Genomic DNA, 23,097 nt, shown 5'->3' with positions numbered 1-23,097 from the left:
TTTGTCAATATATATATATATATATATATATATATATATATATATATATCTAAATTGATTTTTTTTATTTATATGGTTTAGCTATAAATAGAAAAAGGTCATTTGAGTGTATATTTCTTCCGTTTTTATTACTTGTCATTTAAGATTTCTCACACAAATTAATAAAATTATTAAATTTTTGTTTTACTTTTTATAAATATATTTTATAATTTTTTCATCCGTCAAAACATTAAAATAGTAAAAAAAAAACTGGAATATTCATTAAATATTTACATTAAAAATCTAAAACGATAACTATTATGAAACAAAATTTAAGTTCTAAAACAACAAGTAAATTAAATAGAGAATATTATATTTTTGAATATATAATAATTATTTCTAAGCTTATTTAACCAGTGGTCAAAAACTAATTACTACTGATATAAGATTTCAAACAATTACTACTATTAAAATTCTTCAGTGACTAATAATATAGTAAAGTTAATAAAGATCTCATGAGTACCAAATATATATGGATATTATTTAACATAGAATTTCAAATCAAATTATAGCACAATAATTGTTTTTGGGTTTTATTCCAGTAACGGAATCGAATCTAGTTTGACATCGTGATTTTCAGACACAACTTTAACTTTAGTGTTCGGAATAATTTAACTTTAGTGTTCGGAATAATTATACATTTCGGTAATATCTATAAAAAACTTTATTCCAATATTATAAGCTCGACTGTATGTGTAAGTTGTTGCATGCGGCATGCCTGTTCCTTTTCTCACTAAAAAATTAACTAACTATTTCCTGATTTGCAATTTTTGTTTAATATTCTCAAAACAATTAGACACTGTGTAGTGTGTACTTTGTCTTATCATTATCTAATAGTGAATTTTCGTCAGCTTATATTATGGAAATGGAATCCATGATAACTTGTAATTCTTTGATCTTTATTTTAAAAAATACAAGATAAGATATAAAACTACACGTTTAAGCCATACAGTATTTATTTATGTCAAGTTTAAGGATTACAAAGGAACTTACCATTTGTTTAGATTAGATCTCTAATTAATGTAAACAGGAAGGATTTTGGTTCTCGCGAAACATTAATTACACACGTAACGGTAAATTACTAAATTCTTATTACTATTACTATTTTATTCTTATTATAATGTAAATTCTAATGTAATCTAATCTCATCAACTTTTTGATCAACCACACTTGCAGATTTAAGATTCTCTAAACTGTATAATGATTTAAAATTATTCTTAAACATTTTAAATTATGCCAAACAAGAAAAGCTAGCTCAAACGAGAAAAGGTAAAATGGTGGGAAAAAGTGTAGAAGAAAAGAACAAGGGTCAAAATCTAAAAAGTAAAAAGTGTGGGAACCTTTCGAACTTACTGCTAACTTCACAGATTTTCATCCTTCTTTTTGCTACTCCTTAGCCCTCACTTTCGTGCTTCTCAATTATACTTATTCTTTTTGTTAGGATGTTAAATTTAGTACTCAGCAAAAATAATTAATTACATCAGGTGAAACGACTTTGAATTTTTATGAAAAGAGAAAACTGAGCGTAAAATTATATTCAGAAATGGAGATTTCAATATATATTCTGGGGAAAAGAAAGCTGTATAAATTTTCAATCTTTAAAATCTTATATACACAATCTCAACATCTTGAGTAGTAAATGAAAAGATTTTAAATTACATAAATTATGTAGAAAATCATCATTGTCTCTATGTTACATTGGGGTGCTAGCATTTGCATTTAAACTCTATCCTTTTTTTTTTTTCAATGAAGATTCTAATTCTAAAGGAAAAACAAAGAACAAAAAAACAAAGGGACCAATTACTTAAAAACAGGTTAAAATTGAAAGATCATAGAAGTTAAGGACCACAATGCAATAGTACAATTGGTTCTCTAGTTTTCATCTGAAGTAAAAGAGAAGTGAACAGAGAGATTCAGGAGAGAAAGTTGAAGGAAGAGACAAAGAACAAGTAAAAAAGTAAACAAAAGCTGGTCCAAAAAGTAATTCTACAAGTTTGGTAAATGATAAAATTAAATTATTATTAAACCACTGCTCTTTTAACTAGCTTCACTGTTTCAACATCTTTCCTACCAAAAAAAGTAAATAGATAATAATATGATTTGTTACATCATAACAAGGGACCAAGAATACTGTATTATATACATTTCGAGGCTTATTTTTTTTATCAGTTCGTTTCGTGATTGAACAAGAATTCTCAGATGAAATCAGGTTGACCCGTTGATGTCAAGCAACGATGCCACATTCGACTGTTGGGATCGACTGATTTTGGATATGCAATTACCTCAGGGATTGGCAAATAAGCATAGTGAGTGTTGATTATGCCTACCGTGATTCCGCTGTATCCAGCAAATGCACCATGAACCTGTTTTTTATAAAAACCATAAGCTTAACAACTTCAATGAAGTTAACATATTGGAACCTTTTTGAGTTTCTATACTAAAGAGAGTGACTTACAGCGTTTTGTCCAAGAACGGTGCAGAGGATACCATCTGAGGCATTTGCACGGACAGCGCGAATCATGTATGTTGGATCAATGTACTTCACATCTATTGGAATACTTGATTCTTTGAAATACTTCTTTGTCTATTATTAACCAAACAAAAAAGAAGAAGATAGAGTTTAAATTTTTTACTAAGGGAGTAAGATTTAACTCTACACATCATTGAAATTGAATCTAAGACATAAACTCATTATGAGATATATCAACCAATCTTTGCTTTATATCTAACCTCTTGTTGAATATACACACCGAAATCACCGAGTACTGTGTTTCCAGATGCATCTTTGGCATTAGTTTTCTCAAGGAAATTCTAAAACAAAATGCCAATAAACGTAAGCAGGAAAATATATAACTTCTGGAATGAAAACTCAATTGGATTATAAAAAAAGAAATGCGATTGTATGATCATAGTTACCTGTCCAGCTCCTTCTGCTACACATATCACAGCAGAGCCTTTTGTTTCAATAAGGTACTTCAAATGCTTCAGTACACCATTAGGCCCATGAAGATTGAAGGGAACCTTGAATGAAGGAGATGGAAAGGATCTCTTAGAGCAAGCTCATCAACCATGTTTTGGAAATTGAACACAATAGCATAAGTTTAGAAGTACCTCAGGAATCAAACAGATGTCAACTTGTCCACTTGCTAAAGAGGCTTGCATTGCAATGAAACCACTGTTACGACCCATCAGTTTTACAACGCCAATGCCATGATAAGCACTATGTGCCTGATATACAAAGACCATATTGGAAAAAAACATGAATATCAATGCTTAAGTACTTAAAGCAAAGAGACATGTTAGTGATTATCCTAAATACGAGTTCATAAAAGTGTTACCTCAATGTAGGCAGAGTTTATTGCTCGTTGTGCTTCTTCAACAGCAGTATCAAACCCAAAAGTTTTATCCATATGTAAAATATCATTGTCAATGGTTTTTGGAACACCAACTACAGCTACTTTCATCTTTCTTTTGCGGCACTGAGAATGAAAAGCAAGAGAGAATGGTAAATCATAATGGACAAACTATTAGGTAAAACTATCTTCACCAAGAAGAACAGTTAACATCAAGTGTTAGGGTAACAAACCTCATTGTGTATAGCGTTGGCGCCAGCATGAGTTCCATTTCCACCCAGCACGAAAAGCATGTTGATTCCTCTCTCCTAAGTAAAAGTCAGAATTCAGAATCTTTTGTACTAAGAAAGTTCCCCTAAGGATTGAATAGCCACCAAATAATAATAATACCTCTAAGCTGTCAACAATTTCACTAACACTCGGCCCTCCACGTGAAACGCCAAGCAAGCTTCCTCCAGATAGATGAATATTCTGAACCACTTTCCTTGATAACTAAAAATCAAGAGCAAATGAAAATATATATATATATATATATATATATACATATATAAACAAAAGAAGAGAAACAAGTGTGTTGATTGTTTGAAGAAGACAAATCAATAATATACCGGCATTTCAGTTAGATCTTTATCAGAGAAACCTCGATAACCAAAAGGAATCCCCACAATGTTCTTAACACCATAAATCTCAAGAGTGATGACAATCTGCAATGGAAAGGCTTTAGTAGGGACTTCACACAAACACACATAGACACTGTCTCTATAATGCCAAGGTTCAAGACACAAAAAACTCACATGTCTAATGACATCATTGAGACCAGGACAAAGCCCACCACAAGTGATAATAGCAGCTTTCACTTCTTCCGGTTTAAAGTATATCTTCTCCCTCGGCCCAGCTCGGTGAATCCTAATGAATGATCCCATCACACAGTCATAAACACAAAGAAAAAAAAAAGAACCACAGATCCAAACTCTAAAAATTGTTTACCATTGCTCAACCCAAGAACAGTCAGGATCAATACACTCTGCTCCAGCAGAAGTAGGTGAAGAGTAACTAATAACCTATAATTCCCCAAATCACAAATCTCACTCTAATTTCACTAAACAAAAAACAAAGAAAAAAAGAAACTAAAAAGAGAACCTTGAGAAGAACTCTATCATTGTTATTAATGTATCCATGCCACTCTTCATCAGAAGGGTAACCACCTACGAAATCTTCCGTCGGAGACCTAACCAACAATAATAAAAAAATCAAAACTTTCGAATTTGAGATTTTTCCAAAAACCCTCCAAGAATCTCTAATCCAATCTAACCTCATCTTGAGACAAAACGTGGAACGAATAGCTTCAGCATCTGGCAAGACATCAGTGATGTGAGGGATGCTGAATCGTTGCTCGAAATCTCTCTCGTACTTTGATTTCCAGTCCGGATCGCTGAGATCGATCGAGGTTTTGGTGTTTTGAACCGCGGAGGCTCGAACCAACGAGGTATGAGAGATTCGAGGCGAGGGATTCGCCGGAGATCTAGTTTTCCGGAGGATTAGAGAGGTGAGTCCATGAGAAGGAACGTGAGAGGAAGAATTAGTCTTGTAAGGAAAGGAGATCCCGGGGGGAGTGATCGCCTGAGAAAGAGCCTCCATGGCGGCGGAAGGAAGATTCCGATCAGATCTTTCTGCTTAGTTTTCTCAGTCAACTTATTTTGGAGGGAGTTTTCGACAATTTTTACAAAAAAAAAAAAAAACACAACAGCTGTTGTTTAGATCTCTTTACAGTGTACTTTTTTGACTCTTTGAGTTAACGAAGAAGAAGTACGAAACAAAATCTTAACTAAATTTTGTCTGCAATTTTTTCATGCCCTTTAAAATAAAAATATATAATATCAGAATCTTATTTGCTGATTTTTTTTTCTTTTAATTATAACTTCTTTATATGATTTATTTTTTTCCGAATATATGTGCAATTAAATTTCGAACTTTTGTTGGGAATAAATCCTAATCTGATGCCCTTGTAACTGAATTTTTTGAATCTGATTCGACGATAAGAAAAAAAATGAAAATTTGATTTTGATTCTTATTGTTTGAAGAAAGTCAAAAAGGAGTCGGATATTTGACTTTTTATAAACATCACAATTCACTGTCACTTTAATCTAAAAACCCCTTTCTAGCTCAAAATTAAAACTTAACACAATACAGTCCTGTCTATTTTTAATCTATTTAGCTGATAAATTTTGGTTTTAACGCAATCACCCCACAACTTTCGATATTTACAAAAGGTTCCATGATTTTTGTTATCTAAAAATATTTGATATGTAACTTTTCATTTGAAAAAAAAATATTAATATTTACGAAGTTGCACCCAAAATTTAATATATTTACAATTTGCCCCACAACTTTAAATAAGTAAAATTTTCTCACAAGTTTATTTATTTACAAATTGCCCCACAACGTATGATATTTGTTGAAATTCTTACTTCTAACCTCTCTTAGATTAGATGTCTTGCTCTCTCTATCTCTCAGATTTGTTTTGTTTGTTAGAGATGAGACAAGAAGCGGTTTTACTCCAAAGACTACATTGTTAAATTTGGATAATGTTATCTTACACCATTACAATACTTTTATACTTAGGTTTTATTATTAACCTAATTACTATAGTTAACCAACCAACTAATATTTGTAGGCCTAATACAATTACAGCCCAATAGCTTTATTACAGAACACAAGTCCACTTCTCTCTTGTTGACTTATTTCTTTTTCTCTTTGTATCGTTGATTCTTTTTTCTACTTTGGTCACACGACAACTTCTTCTTGTTCTTCGCTTTCTTTGCTTTACTACGTTCTTCTTCTCCTCACTTGAAGCTTTCTTTGTTGTAGGATTTAATCAGAAGATTCAATCTCTAACAATATTTACATTTTAATCCACCACTTTCAGTATTTACAAATTTCCCAAAAAGTTTGGCATTTACGAGTCTGCCCCATACCTTTTAATATTTACAAATTTCCCCATAATTGATATTATCCTCTTGACGTTTGATATTTAGGATATAACCCCATAACTTTCAGTATTTACAGATTTTTTCCATAATGTTTAGTATCTACGACTTTGCTCCATAAGTTTTTAATATTTCACTTTGTACATACTATTTGAACAATTTGCATGCAAGTGAAAATAATACAAACCTACTTTGGGCTTTGATAAGATAACACTAAAAAAAAAGTTAAGGTTAGACACTTAGACCACATCCACGAAATGCTACAAAGAGAGGCCTACCAAAGTACCAAGGGCCTCGTCCAAACTGCTTCTACAAATCAAGTTATTTAAAATTTCCTTTTGGCAATTAAAAAAATATTATATAGGTCAAAGCTGGCAGGAAAGAAAAAAAAAAAAAAAAGCTGGCAGGAAAAAGAATGGTTCCAAATTATAATTCTCTTATATAGATGAAGATGTACAATGCATAATCGCATATAGAGGTCAAAGGCTCAAAGCAAAAGTCTAACAATTTTTTAATTAACAAAGGATATAAATAATTGGTAGGTATGACTCTTATTGAAAATGATAATCAAGGAATTATATTCACACCGTGATAATGATTAGATAGCTGTAGAATATAATGCAAATGCGCGTTGCTTGACTGTTTCATTGCTAAGTTTTTTTTTTCTTCTTTTTTGTTAAAGACAACCAGATTAATCTGTCACTAAGAATATATTGCAACTAAAATGTACAGTATTTTTTATATAATTTATTAACTAAATTACGAAAATATTTGCCAGCTTTTTGCCAGCATCCACTTGTATTATACGTACAGAATACAGTCTAGACAACATATGATAACGAATTATTTAAAATTAAGTTTTTTCAACTGAAACGATTATAATACTCAGTTTTAACAGTTGAAAACTTTTGTACGAAAACAATTACACTTTTTTTTTTGGGATAACAGATTTAATATCTACTAGTAACGCGTCATGTCAGTGAAACCATATTTAGTCAAAATCGTGTTAATAATTAAGCTGGCATCGTAACGCGGTTAATAGTCAAATGATACTTAATAACCTATCTAAACAAGACACGTGTTAGTATAAACGGATCTAAGAAAAAAGCTCGCTAAGAAAACTAACGTGTCAGAGCTCTGTCCATCCGTTTGGTGTTCCTCAACGTAGATGAATCTTCAAGAAAACTTCAAAAACTCAAACACGTCAAGTTAAAAAAAAAAAAGGAGACGGCAATTATTTTTAAAAACCGCCAATGTCAAGCTAAGCCATGTTGTATTTATGAATGTGGTACGCATGATTAAGTGTCACATCACAATAATTAATTAACCCAACCATGGGTATATATAGAAGTCTCTTCCTCTCATTGTTCCACACCATCAACAAAAACAAAGACAAGAACAAGAGTTTAAACATCAAACAGAGAGTTTCAAGTTTCAGACAAAGAAGAGAGAATCTAAAGATGAATTCTAAGGCAATGCAAGCATTGATCTTTCTTGGTCTCTTGGCCACTTCATGTCTCGCTCAAGCTCCGGCTCCAGCACCAACCACCGTTACTACTCCTCCACCCACGGCTCTTCCTCCGATGACTGCTGAAACACCTTCGCCAGTTGCTTCACCTCCGGTTCCAGTTAACGAGCCAACTCCAGCTCCAACCGTCGCTCCAACCACCGCTCCAACAACATCTCCAGTTGCTTCTCCCCCTCAGACCGATGCTCCTGCTCCTGGCCCCTCTGGATTAACTCCGAGTTCGTCCCCAGCTCCAGGACCAGACGGTGCCGCTGATGCGCCAAGTGTCGCGTGGGCTAACAAAGCTTTCCTTGTGGGAACAGCTGTTGCCGGAGCTTTGTACGCTGTCGTTTTGGCTTAGAGACCTTTTGATGAGTTTGGTGGATTTCGATCCTCTGCTTTCTATCACTGTTTTATTGTAATCACGTCTTCTCGTTCATATATTTTTGTTCTTTTTTTTTTTACTATTGTTATTCTTTTGACGTGTATAATTTGGTTGGGGGCTGAGATGAACATAGTGACGATATGATGTAATTCTATTTTTATAAATTAAAATAATTCTTTTAAATTCACGTTCTTTGTTTCATGTCTTGATCATGTAAAACATATTAAGAGCGTAGATGGATCGTTGTAAGCAAGCCGGCCCTTCCATGTAAAACATGTCCAAGATTCGATCGATCCCTTCCACGTAATCCTAATTAGACAAGTTTGGTCTTCGTTGGAAAATACGAGAATTGCAGATTTTGGGTCGGGTCGATATTGACATATTTATATTTGTGCAAGGTTTACCAAACATATGCTTCAAGCGTTAAAACTTAAAAAGAAAGGTTAATTTTGGGGTGAATTTGCTCACTGACCAAAACAAAAAAAACTAATGTAGTAAATAGCTAACTATTTGAAAAAATTAGAAAATTAGGATTAGGGGTAGAGAAAATTATCATATTAGTGTTGATTGTGTGGTGGTTGATGGTAGTAATAGTAGCTGGTGGAGGTTGCCGGCGGAAATGGCCGGGAGAGGTGATCGCCGGAACTGGCTGTCGGAGATAATCATCGGAGCTGACTGGCGGAGGTGGCCGGCAGAGGTAGTCATCGGTGGTAGTACTCTGATGGTGGTCTCTGGCGGAGATTGTTACTGGAAGTGGCCGACAGAGGTGGTTGTCTGAGTTGGTCGCTGACGATGGTACTCCGGCGGTAGTACTCCGACGGTGGTCGCCAACGATGGTACGGTGGCCGGAAGTGGTGTGATGATAGTAGGAAGTGGTTGTTAAATAACAGAAAGGAGATGGTTTGTGGTAGTAGAGATGCATATAGTAAAGACAAATTAGTATATATTGTATATTATACCGATAATATATTAGATATATAGTTAGAATAGTTACTTAGTTAATTTTGATCTATTTCTTGATTATTCCTGCCAATTCTTCTTAATTTTGTTAAAAAAAAAAAAAAAAAAAAATCAAACTCATTCATTTCACACATGATAGGTACGATACGAATTACGAAATTCAAAGTTATATGTATATGATATATTCCCGAGCTAGTTTTTCTTTGAAGATCCTTGTCAACCATAATCTTGGACTTATAGATGCTAGGCTTTTTACTGAATTCTAGTAAGATATTTTCCTTCAATACATAGGCAAACAAAGAGTTTGTATTACGATTTACATGCCATAAGGCCCATAACTATTCGACTAGCATACAATAGTTAAACTCTTTTTAAAATTAAAAAGATCTGAAATCAAGGGCCGCCGTCCTTCTTTCGAAATGCACAATTTCTCAATGCATCCTCTTAGAATTAGTGTCATTTACTCAAGCTTTAGACAAAGACATGCCTACCTAGTGTTCAATTGTGGATGGCAATTTTATAATATTTGTGGTATTTTGTGATTCGATTTCTTCTATTCGTCAACCAACATTATAACCCATCGTTATTCACTAAATGGGCTTCAAAAAAGAGAACTCTCACATATTTTGGATTTTAAGGTTTTCATTAAACATTTGAATCGCAATAAGGAAAAGGCGACACACATCTCAGTTCTATCTCTCTCTATATCAACGTCCACGTAACTTACTTTTAGTCACCTTCCCTAAATTTTACTGATTTAGGAAAGTTTCATAAATATTTAGGATTTTTTTTTTTTTGTGAAAATTCTAGTTTGACGCAAATTGAACAGTTAATTGCTAGATTAGTTGGGTTATTTTTATACCTAAAATACTTTTTTTTTTGTTTTGTTAGGAAAAAGTCAATATTATCCTTGGTTAAAAATTCCTGCAATTTCATTTTTTTTTTTTTTTTTATAATAAAAGTCTGCCAAACAAGTAATGACAGATTATTTTGTAAGTGGCAGATTATTTTGTCCATGGCAAATTTTTTTTGGCAGACTTATTTTGGATGGCAGATTAATTTGAAAAGTTTGACGGTAGATTTGTTTTTTACGGCAGATTTATTTGAAGTATGTAACGACATATTTTTTTTGAACAGCAGATTTTTTTAACGCGACAGACTTATTTATAAAGTATGACAGATTTTTATTATTTTAGACAAATTTTTAGGAATTTTGTGGCAGATTTTTTTTGTTTGTTGTAACAGTTTTTTTTTCCTTCAAAAATCTGTCACATTGTGACAGATTTATAAACGAAAAAATAATTACTAGTTTGACATCTATTGGTAACAGATTTTTTTTAGTTATGACTGATTTTTGGATCGAAGAACAAATCTGTTGTTTGATAACAAATTTTCTAAAGTCTTTTTAAAATTGCTATATTGACCTACATTCACACTATACGTTGTGGCAGATTTTCTTCTGTTATGACAGTTTTGTTTTTTTTTCTACTATAAAATCTGCTGCTTAATAACAGATTTATTATATATGAATACAATAATAACAGATTTTTTTTGTTAATATAGTGACAGCAGATTTGTTATCTGTAATGACAGATTAATTATTTTGGAGGTTAATGACATTTTTTCTTATATTATTGCTTGATAACAATTTTTTTTCAGGGTAATGACAGATTTATTAGTGTGTTTTGCGACAGATTTTCTTTACGGTTAAGCGACAGACTTTTTAAGTAGTTGACATATATGACGAGAATCTAGGGTTTACCTTATTGTTTCGTGTTTATTTCGTGCCTCCCCCAAAATCGACTCCAATTTTTTTTTTTTGGATTCATCTTATTTTTCCATAGATTGCTTCTTCCTTCTCTCCAATGTGGATTTAATCATGCCTTCTTCCTTCTCTCCAATGTGGATTTAAACAAAGGTTTAGTTGTTTAAAAAAAAACCAATTGTTGGGTTCTAAAGTTTAAATTGAAGAGATTTTATTCTTATTTTATTACTTAATTTTTATTTTCTATTTTATTTTTGATTGGGGTTTTGGTAATTTAAACACAATATTGTGTCATTCTAATTTTCCCCTAAGGGAGGGTGTCAATCGATCAATATTTTCCCAAATTTGTGTTAATCTGGTCTATTTTCACATTTTATATTTTACTGCTACATGTGAGAATCTTTTTTCATTCATATTATATTATTATGAGATTTTTTTGTTTGATATCATTTTATTTATTTAAATTATTTATATGACATGGTAAACGAGAAAATAAGTATACAGCCGCCACAAAAGATTGTTAGCCCATGAATTATTTACGTTGCATAGATTTTGTAAGTGAGGATGTTATGAAGGTTTATTATAAGCTCCTTGACCGAAGTTTCCTCAAATATGAACCATGTAGAGTATTCGGGATGTAAATTATTAGTCTAAAAGGGAATATAATGTTACAAAAGCCTTGATGATTGAATGAATAAAAAGGCAAGGAACAAGAACAGCTAAGTTTGCCAATGGAATGACCGACCAAAAGTTCAGACAATGGGATGTCACACTTCCATATTTCCTCTCTCTATCCTTCTTAGGAATTATAGAGAAAAGAAACAACTCATGAAACTAAAATTAAAGAACGATATATATAATGTAGTTCTCAAACGAATAAGATTTAATTTTCACTATGTATGTAACTTTGAATTTACTATCTACTTTGGTAGGTGATTTACATCCATCTTTTTAGGTTAGGTGCTTGGTACACACGAAATTCCGGATGAAAATGTTACCATTATATGACCATGCATATGTACAACAACATAAACATAATTTATGGAGAACTGAAACTGTTCGTTCTTGCCACTGGATGTGTCGGCAAGTTTGTGAATTATTTTTTACCCCAGCAGACCGTTGATGCATGATATATCATAAACTTTCAAAAAAAAAAAAAAATCAAAGATTCTAGTAGTCATATGTATTCGTGAGTCAATTTAGATAAGGGATCGAGTTGGTTGTAGATCTATTAAAAAAAAAATAAGGGGTCGAGTTGGTTGTGTAGGCTTTGGTTGGCCAAACATAGCAAAAATGTACTAGAATTTTAAACTTTTGAGAGAGTAGGAGTTTGTTATGGAAATGCAAACTCGAGTTTTCTATAATTTCACATCAATCCATAATCTCGAGTTTTCTATAGAATGATGTGAAATATGACGATGTGAAATATTAGTTTGTATTTTTGCGGTTTAGTGTTATGATGACAATATGACATTACGATATTTTCAATAGTCGTTGATCATTATAGATAATTTAAATGGCAAGAATATCCAATTCTTCCATAGAAATTAGTATGGGCTTCAGTCAAAAATTTCTTATCATAGAAATCATACATATATATATATATATGAAGTAGAGTTGAATTTGGTGCTTAATTAGAAATTCTTCGATTTGTATTACTACTATAGACCGTAGTTTCCCTTCTGGTACGGTGAATTGTTAAGATATTTCTAAAATGCTAGCTATATCAATATAATTATTACACGAAACTAAAAGGTGACATATCAAATTTATAATAAAAAGGGTTTTGAATATGCCTAACATGGAGCACATACATATACGCAAGTAGAACAAACTAAAAGTGGAGGGAAAATGCCAAAAAGACATGAGTGGAGAAACCAGGCTAGCCTTAGACACCATAATAAACTAGTTTTCCCTTTCGTTAGATTTGGACCCAAATGCACTTTTTTCGGTTGTTGTTGTAAATTTTAATATATAAATCAAAGCTCTTTTTCTTTTTATTTCGAAAAAGATTTATAAAAGCTCATTTCTTGCTTTTCTTCTTTAGTTTTTGTTAACTTACTGATTTTATAAGAGAAACGAAGAGGGCCAAAAGAAAAGGAAAAAAAAATATCTAGGGCCATAGTTCATGCTTGGTTTTGTTTCTTCTCTCTTCTTTTTGTTTTAGAATCAACAAACTTCATAATTGATGAACCTAGAGTAATTGAAATTGGAAAAGCCAAGAGGTTTGGAGTTACTTGGTTTGGAGTAACCAAGCAACGGATTGTCCCTCTCTTGGTTACATGGTTTGGAGTTTTTCATTAGTAATGCTTTGTAAGGTGTGTAATGTCTGTCTTTTCTGTAGGTGTTAGGAGGCACTACTTGCATGATTCCAACCCTTGGACTTGAATGGAAATTAAAGGNAAAAAAAAAAAAAAAAAAAAAAAAGCCAAGAAGTGTTTGATAATATATAAATATTCTTTTTTAGTTAAAATGGAATCTTTATATATGTTGAGAACAAAGATTATAGTGAAATAACAGGCACGAGCTGTATAACGAGGAATCTCGTAATCGAGAGAATGAAGAATATTATTAGAAATTGTATGTGAAGTGTTAAGTGCTCAATGTTAATATTTCCAATATGTACAATAAGATTTAATTAAAACTCAGGTTTGGAGTCTAAATGGAAGTGGTAGAGATCTAATGGTCTTATCATTTATTGAATTATACAACTCTTTCTGTCGTACGGATCATATAATATACGACATATTATGTGTTTTTTCATTATTATATATGTAAAGTTTGTTTTCTTTAAATGATTTTTAGCAGGTAAAAAGGCAAAAAGCGGGAATGTTCTATTATTATTAGAGAATAATTTCATCCAATCTGTATTTTTTTGGATTACATAAATTGTTCTCTTTTTTATTTTTAATATTAAATTTATAATCCAACGTCACCCGTAGTTCGATACATGTGGTCGAAATATGCATTTTATCATAATAATAGTTTAGTAGTCATACGTGTGTGTCTACAGTTCTACGGATAATTACCATTATTTATTTCACTCTGAAGTCTGAATTAACTATATCATAAAGTTACTATTGAACGGTCTAATACTAACAAACATTAAAAACATACTATTGAACTGTCTTGTTAAATCCTTTAATGGGCAATCATCTGTGAACACAGAAACACTATCTAAACACTATGTAGACTGTGGTGTTTTCCACTCATCTGACTCGAATGGTTTCATAACAGTTTAAATCGTTTCAAAGTTCAAACCAAAACCTTTTTTTCCTTTTATGGTGGTGGCAAGTAACAGTACCATGAATACATTTGTTACAATTTTTTTTGCAACTCTAACTAAAATTTGGAAATCTCTGTTTCCAACTCCTAAATGAGCAACTCCAAACTGTTCATTTATGCTTGTTCTATTTTAAAGAAAAAAAAAATAGCGAAATACAAGGTCAGAGATGTTCTTAAAATACATATGTAATTTTAACTAAATTCAATAATATAAAAGTTGTCTAAATCGTTTGATAACCTTAAAACTTGCAAATTCGCACACCCAAAACTGCATCTCATATGTTTAAATGAGTTAGAACCCTAAATATAGAAGTTCCATTTCCTACATTCCACTGATTTTATATCACTTTTTATGTTGAGCATATTGAAGATCTATCATGATCGTATCTTGAATTAAAATCTCTCCTGTACTATTCAATTTGGATTTTAATTCACCATAACTTTTATAACCAAAGTAAAGTCTTGGTCTTATATACTTGATCAAGTCCCATCATTTTTGTTATAAAAGTTATGGCAATGTTAATACTGGTGAAAAGTCCATCATGAACGCAATTTATACTAAGAAGAATTACCTCTTTCATCTTTGTATAGTTGATACTACTCCTCCTAGAAAGTGAATAATTATACGAGTGAAAACAAATCCTGCAAAAAGATGTCGAACAATTATTCAAGGTCAGAGAAACCCCAATTATTTTAACATATAAGTTTCATATGCTTTATTGCAATAATAAAAATACAAAATACTAAATAGTAGTTCCACCTATTCCGAAAGAATCTTTTAGGGTGAGTGACAAAAACCCAACACGAATCATACTTTACAAATCAGAGCTCATAAATTGCCTCTCATTACCCAAACATAAAACCAAAATCGATTTTTTTAAACAATTATATAGTAATATACTAAATAAAGGTACTCGTACGTAAACCCCTTCTCTGTCTCCCTATTTAAACCCTTTAACACTTCAACACCAAATCCTCAAGCTTCTCCTTCTTCTTCTTCTTCATCTTGGTTCTTCTTTTTCTTGCTTCATCAAAAGCATTCACAATGTCAACGGCCAAAGTCACAGCTCCAATGGAGTTTCAATCAACGGTGGTTACCACCGTAGACTGCCAGAAACAAGTTCGGTCGTGGCGTCTCCTCCGATCATTCATTCAGCTTCTCATCCCAACTTGCAACTGCACATTAGTCCAAGAACTCGAACAAGAAAACCCTAGCTTGAGAGGCAAGAAACTCTACAACGACATCAAATCACGCACGTCCTCGTTTCGTTCCTCCTCTTCCCTGTCTCCTTCCACAGTCACAGGAACAATCTTCGGATACCGTAAAGGAAAAATCAACTTCTGTATCCAATCACCAAGAAAGTCGACTAACAACGATCTTCTTCTCGAGCTAGCCGTTCCAACCACGGTTTTAGCTCGGGAGATGAGAGGAGGAGCGTTGCGTATAGTGTTAGAACGCAACAACGAAGAAGACTCGCCATTTTGGAATATGTATTGTAACGGGAAAAAAGTAGGGTATGCAAGAAAACGCTGTCCGTCGAAGGATGACTTGGCGGCGTTAGATGCTCTGAGTAAGGTGGTGGTTGGAGCCGGAGTTGTGACTGGGAAAGAACTTGGTCGGTTTGATGATGAATTGATGTATTTGAGAGCTAGCTTTAGACGAGTTAGTGGTTCGAAAGAATCTGAAGCTTTCCATTTGATTGATCCAGCTGGGAACATCGGACAAGAACTCAGTATCTTTTTCGTCCCATCATCGGTTTGATTCAATTACCGGTGAAGATGATCGTATATAAGAGTTCTGTTTTTTTTTTTTAAGTTTCTTTCCCCCGTTTTTTTTCTTTGTTCGAGAGTAAAGAACTTGTTTTTTGAGTCGTGCTCAAAGCTTTTTGGCTTTAGCTTCTGGCTTTGTATGTAATCTTTACATACCATTTCGACAGTTCACTGATTCGAGTTTCAGTTGTTTATCTTGTTACCATCATTTCTGTATTGCATATATAATGGTCTTCTCTTAAAAAGAAAATTCCTATCCAAAGACAAAAATGAGAGAATAACTCCTCTAAAATAGATAGATATATAGAAATGTTCGTAATGTACTTAATAGGATAGAATGAAAGTAGTTGAACACAAAAAAAGGATAAAACAAAAAGTGTGACTTTCAAAATAAATATTCCCTAACAATTATTTATTTCGTGACTATAATATTTATTATAAAATCCAAATGTAAGTGACAATATATGTTAATTTATCACTTGATTACTAAGAAAATAATTCTCAAGTCAATTAGAACATACCATTTAAAATTATTCTAATGACAATTATGGAGGTGAAGAAAACAAAAACACATGGTTTAGGCACCAAAACACAACTAACAACAAACTAAAGTCACTCACAAATTCAAACACATGTCGTACCTTAATGAGATCAAACAACGGTCATATTTCTCACCAACTAAAAAAAAAACACTCAGGGACTAGGTCGGGCTAATGAGTGGAACCTTGCCAGAAATTGATAAACCATAGCCTTTAAGACCAACGTAATGTGCTGGATTATTTGTCATCACCTTCATCTCTCTAACTCCAAGATCCCTCAGTATCTGCATCACCAATCTTTGATCAATCTTTTGCTTATTTTTAAAATAAAAACAGTAAATATCAAAAAGATTCAATGTATTTTTTTGTTGTTACTTGTGCTCCAATGCCGTATTCCCGTGAAGCAACGGGGAATGAAACACCCTCGGCTTGATCTGAATTGCTGTTGTACGTACGAGGCTTGTGGCTTAGGTCAATGCCTTTACTTTCCGGACCACGTAAGTAGACAAAAACACCTCTCCCAGTTTCTTCAATCAGTCTCATTGCAATAGCTAACTGTTTTCCACCAGAGCTATTTCCGAATATATCATCCGTGATACACTCCGCGTGTACTCTCACGAGAATATCCTTCCCATCTCCTATATCTCCCTGATTTCATATCAAACTTGGTTATACCTTATAAGAAAGGAATGATCAAGGAAGTTTAGATAGGGTTTATATTTTTTATTTTTTTACTTTGACCATTGCAATGTGCTCAACTCCATCAAGCAATGACTTGAAGCAATGTGCTTTGAAGGGTCCCCACATTGTCGGTATAGGCGCAACTGCAGTAAACTCTACCAGTCTCTCTCTTTTCCTTCGGTATCTGCGAGATAAAGTTTGCAATTGAAAATCAAGTGTCAATCTGAAAATTGCAGTAAATGAGAGTTGAGTTAGATGAGACTTATTTCCAAAAGTGTTTGTACCTGATTAAATCGGCGATGGAGATTATTTTCAAGTCGTTATCTTGAGCAAATCGGCGGAGTCTTGGTAATCTAGCCATGGAACCATCATCATCTACAATCTCACATAAAACAGATGCTGGTTCTAAACCGGCCAACACAGTCAAGTCAACAGAGGCTTCTGTATGCCCTGCTCTTTTGAGAACACCGCCTTCTCTGTATCTCAAAGGAAAGATATGACCAGGACGATTGAAATCTTGAGGTTTTGAATCTTTTGATGCAAGGGCCAATATTGTTTGTGCCCTATCACGAGCTGAGACACCAGTGGATGTTCCTTTTTTGGCGTCCTAACAAAGATTTTCCAACATTCGTTTTTCATACCGACACTAAGAGTCCTGTAGTTTTTTCAACACTAGAAAAGATACTATAGTGTTAACTCACCACTGAAACCGTGAAGGCCGTGCGGAGTTTTTCCTCGTTATCCTTTCGAGTCACCATCAAAGGAAGCTCTAACCTCTCCAAGTCTTCGCCTTTCATGCTCACACACACGATTCCAGTCCCATGCTTAACCACAAAAGCCATAGCTTCAGGTGTTACCAACGATGCCGCCATTATCAAATCTCCTTCGTTTTCTCTATCCTCATCATCTACAACAACTACCATCTGCAAAAAAAAAAAAAACAAAAGCTTTCACATAAGATCCTCTCCTTCAAAAGCCAACACTATCACTACTACACATCACAAACCTTGCCCTGTCGAACATCCTCAATAGCTTGAGAAATAGACGCAAATCCATCATTAGGTCGATCAAGATCGAACTCTTCATCATCAACAACATCAGAAGAATCCATTGTCGTGGGAATCATTTCAGCAGCTAATGTTCCAAAAGAAACCAAATCCGGCTGCAACTCAATCCCCATTGATGATGATCCATTACTCTTAGAGGTAGAGAATACATCTCCTTCCTCAGATACCACTCTCATCCTAACATTGAACCTCTTTGATACAACCCTAGAACACACCCAGCTCGTTCTAGATAGTTTTGTTCCCTTAACAACAACATCACTGCAAAAAAAACAAAAATCAAGGAGGACAACACAATTATCAATACCTAAACCTAATTCCAATTCGATTTCAGAAACACATAGAGACGACAGTGTTCCAATTGAAATCCAAAACGCTTACAAGAAAGAACGATTCAACTTATCGCTAAAATTCGAAACCATAACTAAACTTAATTTTCAAATTCTGATTTGATTACCGTAAAGGAAAGAGATGCGTCGCGTCGCAGCGGAGAGTTAGCGACGCCATTTTCATGGAGATACGTACGAGAGCGAACGGAACCACCACCGCCGCAGTCGTAGAGTAGAATCACTGTTTTTTTATTTTTTTTGGTTGCCGTTGATCTTTTATTTTTGATGACGTGGCGAATCACTGTATAGAGATATTTTTTCCATTGGGAAAATGATACCCACACTCACTTTCTCCTAAAGTATTGACATTTACACCCACTTTCTACTATCCCTATACTTTTTTTATGTCAAATTATAATTTACACCCTCTAACTAAACTAACCTTCTATTTCTACTTTTTTTTTTCCTTTTCATTTCTCTCTAACTTTTCTCTTTCTTTTCTAATATTTTTTTCTTTAACATTTATTTTTATTTTCATTACTAAATTTTAAGTTTAGTAACTTTAGTTGGTGATAAACATACTAAATTTTAAGTTTAGTAACTTTAGTTGTTGACAAACAAAAAAAAGTTAACCTTATACCCTAAATATTAAATCCTAACACCACATAGACACTAAATCCATATAAGCCCAAAAACGTAAACCTTATACCCTAAATCTTAAATCCTAAACCCTAAACCATACACCTTGAACCCTAAATCCTAAACCATGAATTAAAAATATAGACACATCATCCACATACCTAAACCTAAACTTTTAACCTTAACCCCTAAATCCTACACCTTGAACCTTAGACAATACAACTTGAACTCAAAACATAGACATTGAATCTATATACCATCTAAAGTCTAAACCCTAAACTATGGTGATGTTTGAACATGCAACAAACTTGTCAATAAATTTCATCTGGATTGCTTGTCCACGTGGTCAGAGTTTGGTGGATAGGCTTAGAGATTAATAATGACCATGTTTGTTGTGTAGTATGCTTCTAGTGACACTTCTAAGTTCTAATATCTCTAATTCTAGCTTAAAAATAGTACAAAAACATTTGGCTAAAAGACATCTAAGTGGCTAAACTATAGTGATGTTTGAACATGCAACAAACTTGTCAATAAATTTCATCTGGATTGCTTGTCCACGTGGTCAGAATTTGGTGGATAGGCTTTGAGATTAATAATGACCATGTTTATTGTGTAGTATGCTTCTAGTGACACTTCTAAGTTCTAATATACCTACTTCTAGCTGAAAAATAGTACAAAAACATTTAGCTAAAAGAAATCTATGTGGCTAATTTATCTTGGACAAATTTCTGCTCATGTAAAGAATGAGCAAGATATTATAAGATAAGTATCCATAACTACTAATCCACATGATATATATTCAATGTTCTAAATAAATCAATGTTGTTAATTTTGAAGCCAGGAGCTCATGGTGTCTATGGGTTTAATTGTGTGGATGTTGTATGATGATTCTTTGGTCTGTCTACATTGGTATCCACAAAAAAATATCCACATGATCACATCCATAGCCACCATTCAACTGCTATTCTTCAGCTTAATGTCTAGATATGCTTTGTAAATCCATGGAGACCTATCCATAGTTTTTCTATCCACTAAACTTTGTTTTTTTTTAAAGTGAATAGTTTTGGTTTTAGGTTCAAGGGTTTATGTTCTAGGATTTAAAATTTAGAATTAAAGGGTTTTGTACTTATTTGGTCTATGTTGTGTTATGGATAATATGCTATGGATAAAGATCTAACCAAATTTATGTATGTATATTTTGTATGAATAAACACAAGTAACTATCTATTAACAATACTGCAATTGATTATCCACTTATAATTGAACAAATGTTCAACGACTGATGGATACTGTATAATCTAAAAATTCATAAAAAATATAGCAATATGTATCTTAAAATGTAGAAAATATATAATCATAACATATTTTATATAAATAAATAGAAAATTTGTTTTATGATAACAAATAAATATATTTTACTTTGTTAAAGTGTTAACAACAAAAAAGAAGAGAAAAAGAGAGAAAAAAAAGAGAGAAAGAGGAAAGGGGCAAAATCGTCCAAAATGTGTGTATCCTTACAAAAAACTTGTAAAAGTATAGGAAGGAAGGAAAGTGGGTTTTGGTGTCACAACTCAACATCAAAATGGTTTTCGTGACATTATCCCTTTTCCATTTATAGATAAGCACGAGGGGAGACGACGTCGTTTTTAAGGAGTTGAATACGATGTCATATTAGGTGGAAACATAAAATCCCCATTGAGATCATCATGTGTCGGTGGCTAAACATAATAAGGTTTGCCTCTTGACTCGTTTGTTGTTTATTTTTACGTTTCTATTGTACAAACATTTTTTTTTTATTTCATCACCAAATCTATAAACCCTACTTTCCAACTCTCGAGGTTTTTATAAGATAGAAAATTGAAGTCATTTGTTTTGTTTTCAATTTTGTTTATTTTTATCTACCTAGTTATATACTATAAAGAAGCATTTTTTTATCAGAATAGAAAACTGAGTGATCTTTTGCGTTTAATTTGTCCAATTTATTTATACAAAACGAACAAGAAAAAAGGTTGTAAACTTTTTGATTAAACATATTAATAAATGTTGATAAAATATTAGTAAAATAGTTATATACAGTAAGTGAGATTTGCTAACACAGTTTATTGTAAACTGTTACGAAGATTTTAGTAGTATGTTTCTATGTATATGATACATGGAGGATGGATTGAAGAAAGCTTGTAGATTTTGTTGCATTTTCATCGCTGAAATAGGGATATATATTTTTTTTTATGATGTTAGTTACATCGTCTAAAAAATTGTCTCGTTTGTAATTAAGACGATGGTTAACCTATAATAATATAATTTACATTTTATAAAGAAAACCAAATTAATTATATCATCAATAGGTATGGGTTATAGTAATAACGGATATATAAAAGAAAAATACCCTAAAATATGTTTTGGAGAAAAGAAAAAAAGAAAAAACTCACTCTTGTTGCTGTCACCGAGGGCCAACAGCACTTTGTCTCATTTTGCATTGCCACGAAAGTCATCACCCCATACCTTAATTATAATTTTTTTAAGTGCTTAAGAGAAAATTAAAATAAGCTAATAATCCAATTATCACAGCTTTTAAGAAAAAGCGTATTGATTAGATTACCAATTTACCATGCTAATACTATGACAAAAACAGAGTTTGTAAAATTCTTGTCCTATATCTCTTCTCTATCCCATAAATCATTCTTGGTTTTAGCAGTTGATTAACAAAAGAATTCTGATTTAAAAAACATGAAGCGAGATCTCTACGGCATCGTATAAGATTCCTTACTACGCAGAGCTTGAGCCGAGCTGATTTAGAGTAAGCCGTGATGCCTTGTTTATCTTTTTATCTCACTTCTCACATACGAGTTCCAGTGATACCGGAAGAAACCTGGAGGTAACTGGGTATAGCCGGTGGACCCCCTCAAATTGCATCAGTATTATTTTTATTAATAAACAAAATAATATTTCATATACAAAAAAAAAAAAAAAACCCAACAATATCTACTTAACCATGGTTACATTCTAACCCAAGCTATGAGTTTATTTAAACTGAGAGAAAGTGTGAAACAAAGCCTTGTTCATATGGAAAACGCACTATCCCCAATCTCTCTCTCTCTCCTCTGTTAATAAATAATCTCTGTGCATTTCCAAGTTTTCTCTTTTCTTGTGAGTTTGATGAGAAAGGGATAAGATCACCAAGTACTAAAACATTTTGAGGCATTAAAATTGAGATTTTTTTTATAAAAATAAAAGTTGATGATGAAGAGACTAAGTAGCTCAGATTCAGTGGGTGGTCTCATCTCTTTATGTCCTACCACTTCCACAGGTTGTTGTTCGTTTTTACCACTCCCATCTCTGATTACAAATCTCTCCGTTAAAAAATTTACTAATTTTGACTCTTTTTTAATGAAATCTGCAGATGAGCAGAGTCCGAGAAGATACGGTGGGAGAGAGTTTCAGTCGATGCTTCTCGAAGGTTACGAGGAAGAAGAAGAAGCCATAGTTGAGGAAAGAGGACACGTGGGGATGTCGGAGAAGAAGAGAAGGTTAAGCATTAACCAAGTAAAAGCCTTGGAGAAGAATTTTGAGTTGGAGAATAAGCTTGAGCCTGAGAGAAAAGTTAAGTTAGCTCAAGAACTTGGTCTTCAACCTCGTCAAGTTGCTGTTTGGTTTCAGAACCGTCGTGCTCGCTGGAAGACAAAACAGCTTGAGAAAGATTACGGTGTTCTTAAAAACCAATACGATTCTCTCCGCCTTAACTTTGATTCTCTCCGCCGTGACAATGAATCACTCCTCCAAGAGGTACAAAAAAA

At 33.0% G+C, this 23,097-nt stretch overlaps 5 protein-coding genes across 5 annotated transcripts in view; 3 read left to right on the top strand and 2 right to left on the bottom strand.

Annotated features, from left to right (window-relative positions):
* On the bottom strand, window positions 2,124-5,218 carry LOC104702785 (ATP-dependent 6-phosphofructokinase 5, chloroplastic). The gene is made up of 13 exons (XM_010418704.2): window positions 4,705-5,218; window positions 4,533-4,620; window positions 4,380-4,453; window positions 4,187-4,298; window positions 4,001-4,096; window positions 3,783-3,884; window positions 3,626-3,700; window positions 3,378-3,518; window positions 3,151-3,267; window positions 2,956-3,060; window positions 2,770-2,850; window positions 2,495-2,623; window positions 2,124-2,402 (listed from the first exon to the last, which is right to left on the bottom strand). Exons 1-13 carry the CDS (start codon window positions 5,028-5,030, stop codon window positions 2,235-2,237), a joined length of 1,614 nt encoding a protein of 537 aa, XP_010417006.1. The 5' UTR covers window positions 5,031-5,218; the 3' UTR covers window positions 2,124-2,234.
* Window positions 7,699-8,458, top strand: LOC104702783 (classical arabinogalactan protein 2). The gene has a single exon (XM_010418703.2). The coding sequence runs from the start codon at window positions 7,714-7,716 to the stop codon at window positions 8,245-8,247; it is 534 nt and encodes a 177-aa protein (XP_010417005.1). The 5' UTR covers window positions 7,699-7,713; the 3' UTR covers window positions 8,248-8,458.
* Window positions 15,281-16,150, top strand: LOC104702782 (protein MIZU-KUSSEI 1-like). Its single transcript, XM_010418702.1, has one exon. It carries the CDS (start codon window positions 15,327-15,329, stop codon window positions 16,041-16,043), a length of 717 nt encoding a protein of 238 aa, XP_010417004.1. The 5' UTR covers window positions 15,281-15,326; the 3' UTR covers window positions 16,044-16,150.
* On the bottom strand, window positions 16,547-18,941 carry LOC104702781 (monofunctional riboflavin biosynthesis protein RIBA 2, chloroplastic). The gene is made up of 7 exons (XM_010418701.1): window positions 18,793-18,941; window positions 18,278-18,596; window positions 17,973-18,194; window positions 17,556-17,878; window positions 17,326-17,455; window positions 16,966-17,238; window positions 16,547-16,874 (listed from the first exon to the last, which is right to left on the bottom strand). Exons 1-7 carry the CDS (start codon window positions 18,846-18,848, stop codon window positions 16,752-16,754), a joined length of 1,446 nt encoding a protein of 481 aa, XP_010417003.1. The 5' UTR covers window positions 18,849-18,941; the 3' UTR covers window positions 16,547-16,751.
* Window positions 22,346-23,097, top strand: part of LOC104702780 (homeobox-leucine zipper protein ATHB-6) — a 2,127-nt gene continuing 1,375 nt past the window's right edge. The window contains exons 1-2 of the mRNA XM_010418700.2: window positions 22,346-22,610; window positions 22,704-23,086. Coding sequence (XP_010417002.1) covers window positions 22,541-22,610; window positions 22,704-23,086 — 453 coding nt within the window. The 5' untranslated portion in view covers window positions 22,346-22,540. The remainder of the gene's footprint in view (window positions 22,611-22,703; window positions 23,087-23,097) is intronic.

The sequence above is a fragment of the Camelina sativa genome, chromosome 7 (genome assembly GCF_000633955.1).
Source record: "Camelina sativa cultivar DH55 chromosome 7, Cs, whole genome shotgun sequence".
Lineage (NCBI taxonomy): Eukaryota > Viridiplantae > Streptophyta > Magnoliopsida > Brassicales > Brassicaceae > Camelina > Camelina sativa.
Note: the sequence above shows the minus strand (reverse complement) of the source record. Positions and strands in the feature narration are given on the sequence as shown.

Coding starts and splice junctions, on each gene's coding strand:
- LOC104702781 (XM_010418701.1), bottom strand. CDS start 18,848: ATGAAAATGGCGTCGCTAACTCTCCGCTGCGACGCGACGCATCTCTTT. Junction 18,195..18,277: donor AGGATGTTCGACAGGGCAAG/GTTTGTGATGTG, acceptor TTTTTTTTGCAG/ATGGTAGTTGTTGTAGATGA. Junction 17,239..17,325: donor AGCACATTGCAATGGTCAAA/GTAAAAAAATAA, acceptor ATATGAAATCAG/GGAGATATAGGAGATGGGAA.
- LOC104702785 (XM_010418704.2), bottom strand. CDS start 5,030: ATGGAGGCTCTTTCTCAGGCGATCACTCCCCCCGGGATCTCCTTTCCT. Junction 4,097..4,186: donor TCAATGATGTCATTAGACAT/GTGAGTTTTTTG, acceptor TTTCCATTGCAG/ATTGTCATCACTCTTGAGAT. Junction 3,885..4,000: donor AAGATCTAACTGAAATGCCG/GTATATTATTGA, acceptor CTTGATTTTTAG/TTATCAAGGAAAGTGGTTCA.
- LOC104702782 (XM_010418702.1), top strand. CDS start 15,327: ATGTCAACGGCCAAAGTCACAGCTCCAATGGAGTTTCAATCAACGGTG.
- LOC104702783 (XM_010418703.2), top strand. CDS start 7,714: ATGGGTATATATAGAAGTCTCTTCCTCTCATTGTTCCACACCATCAAC.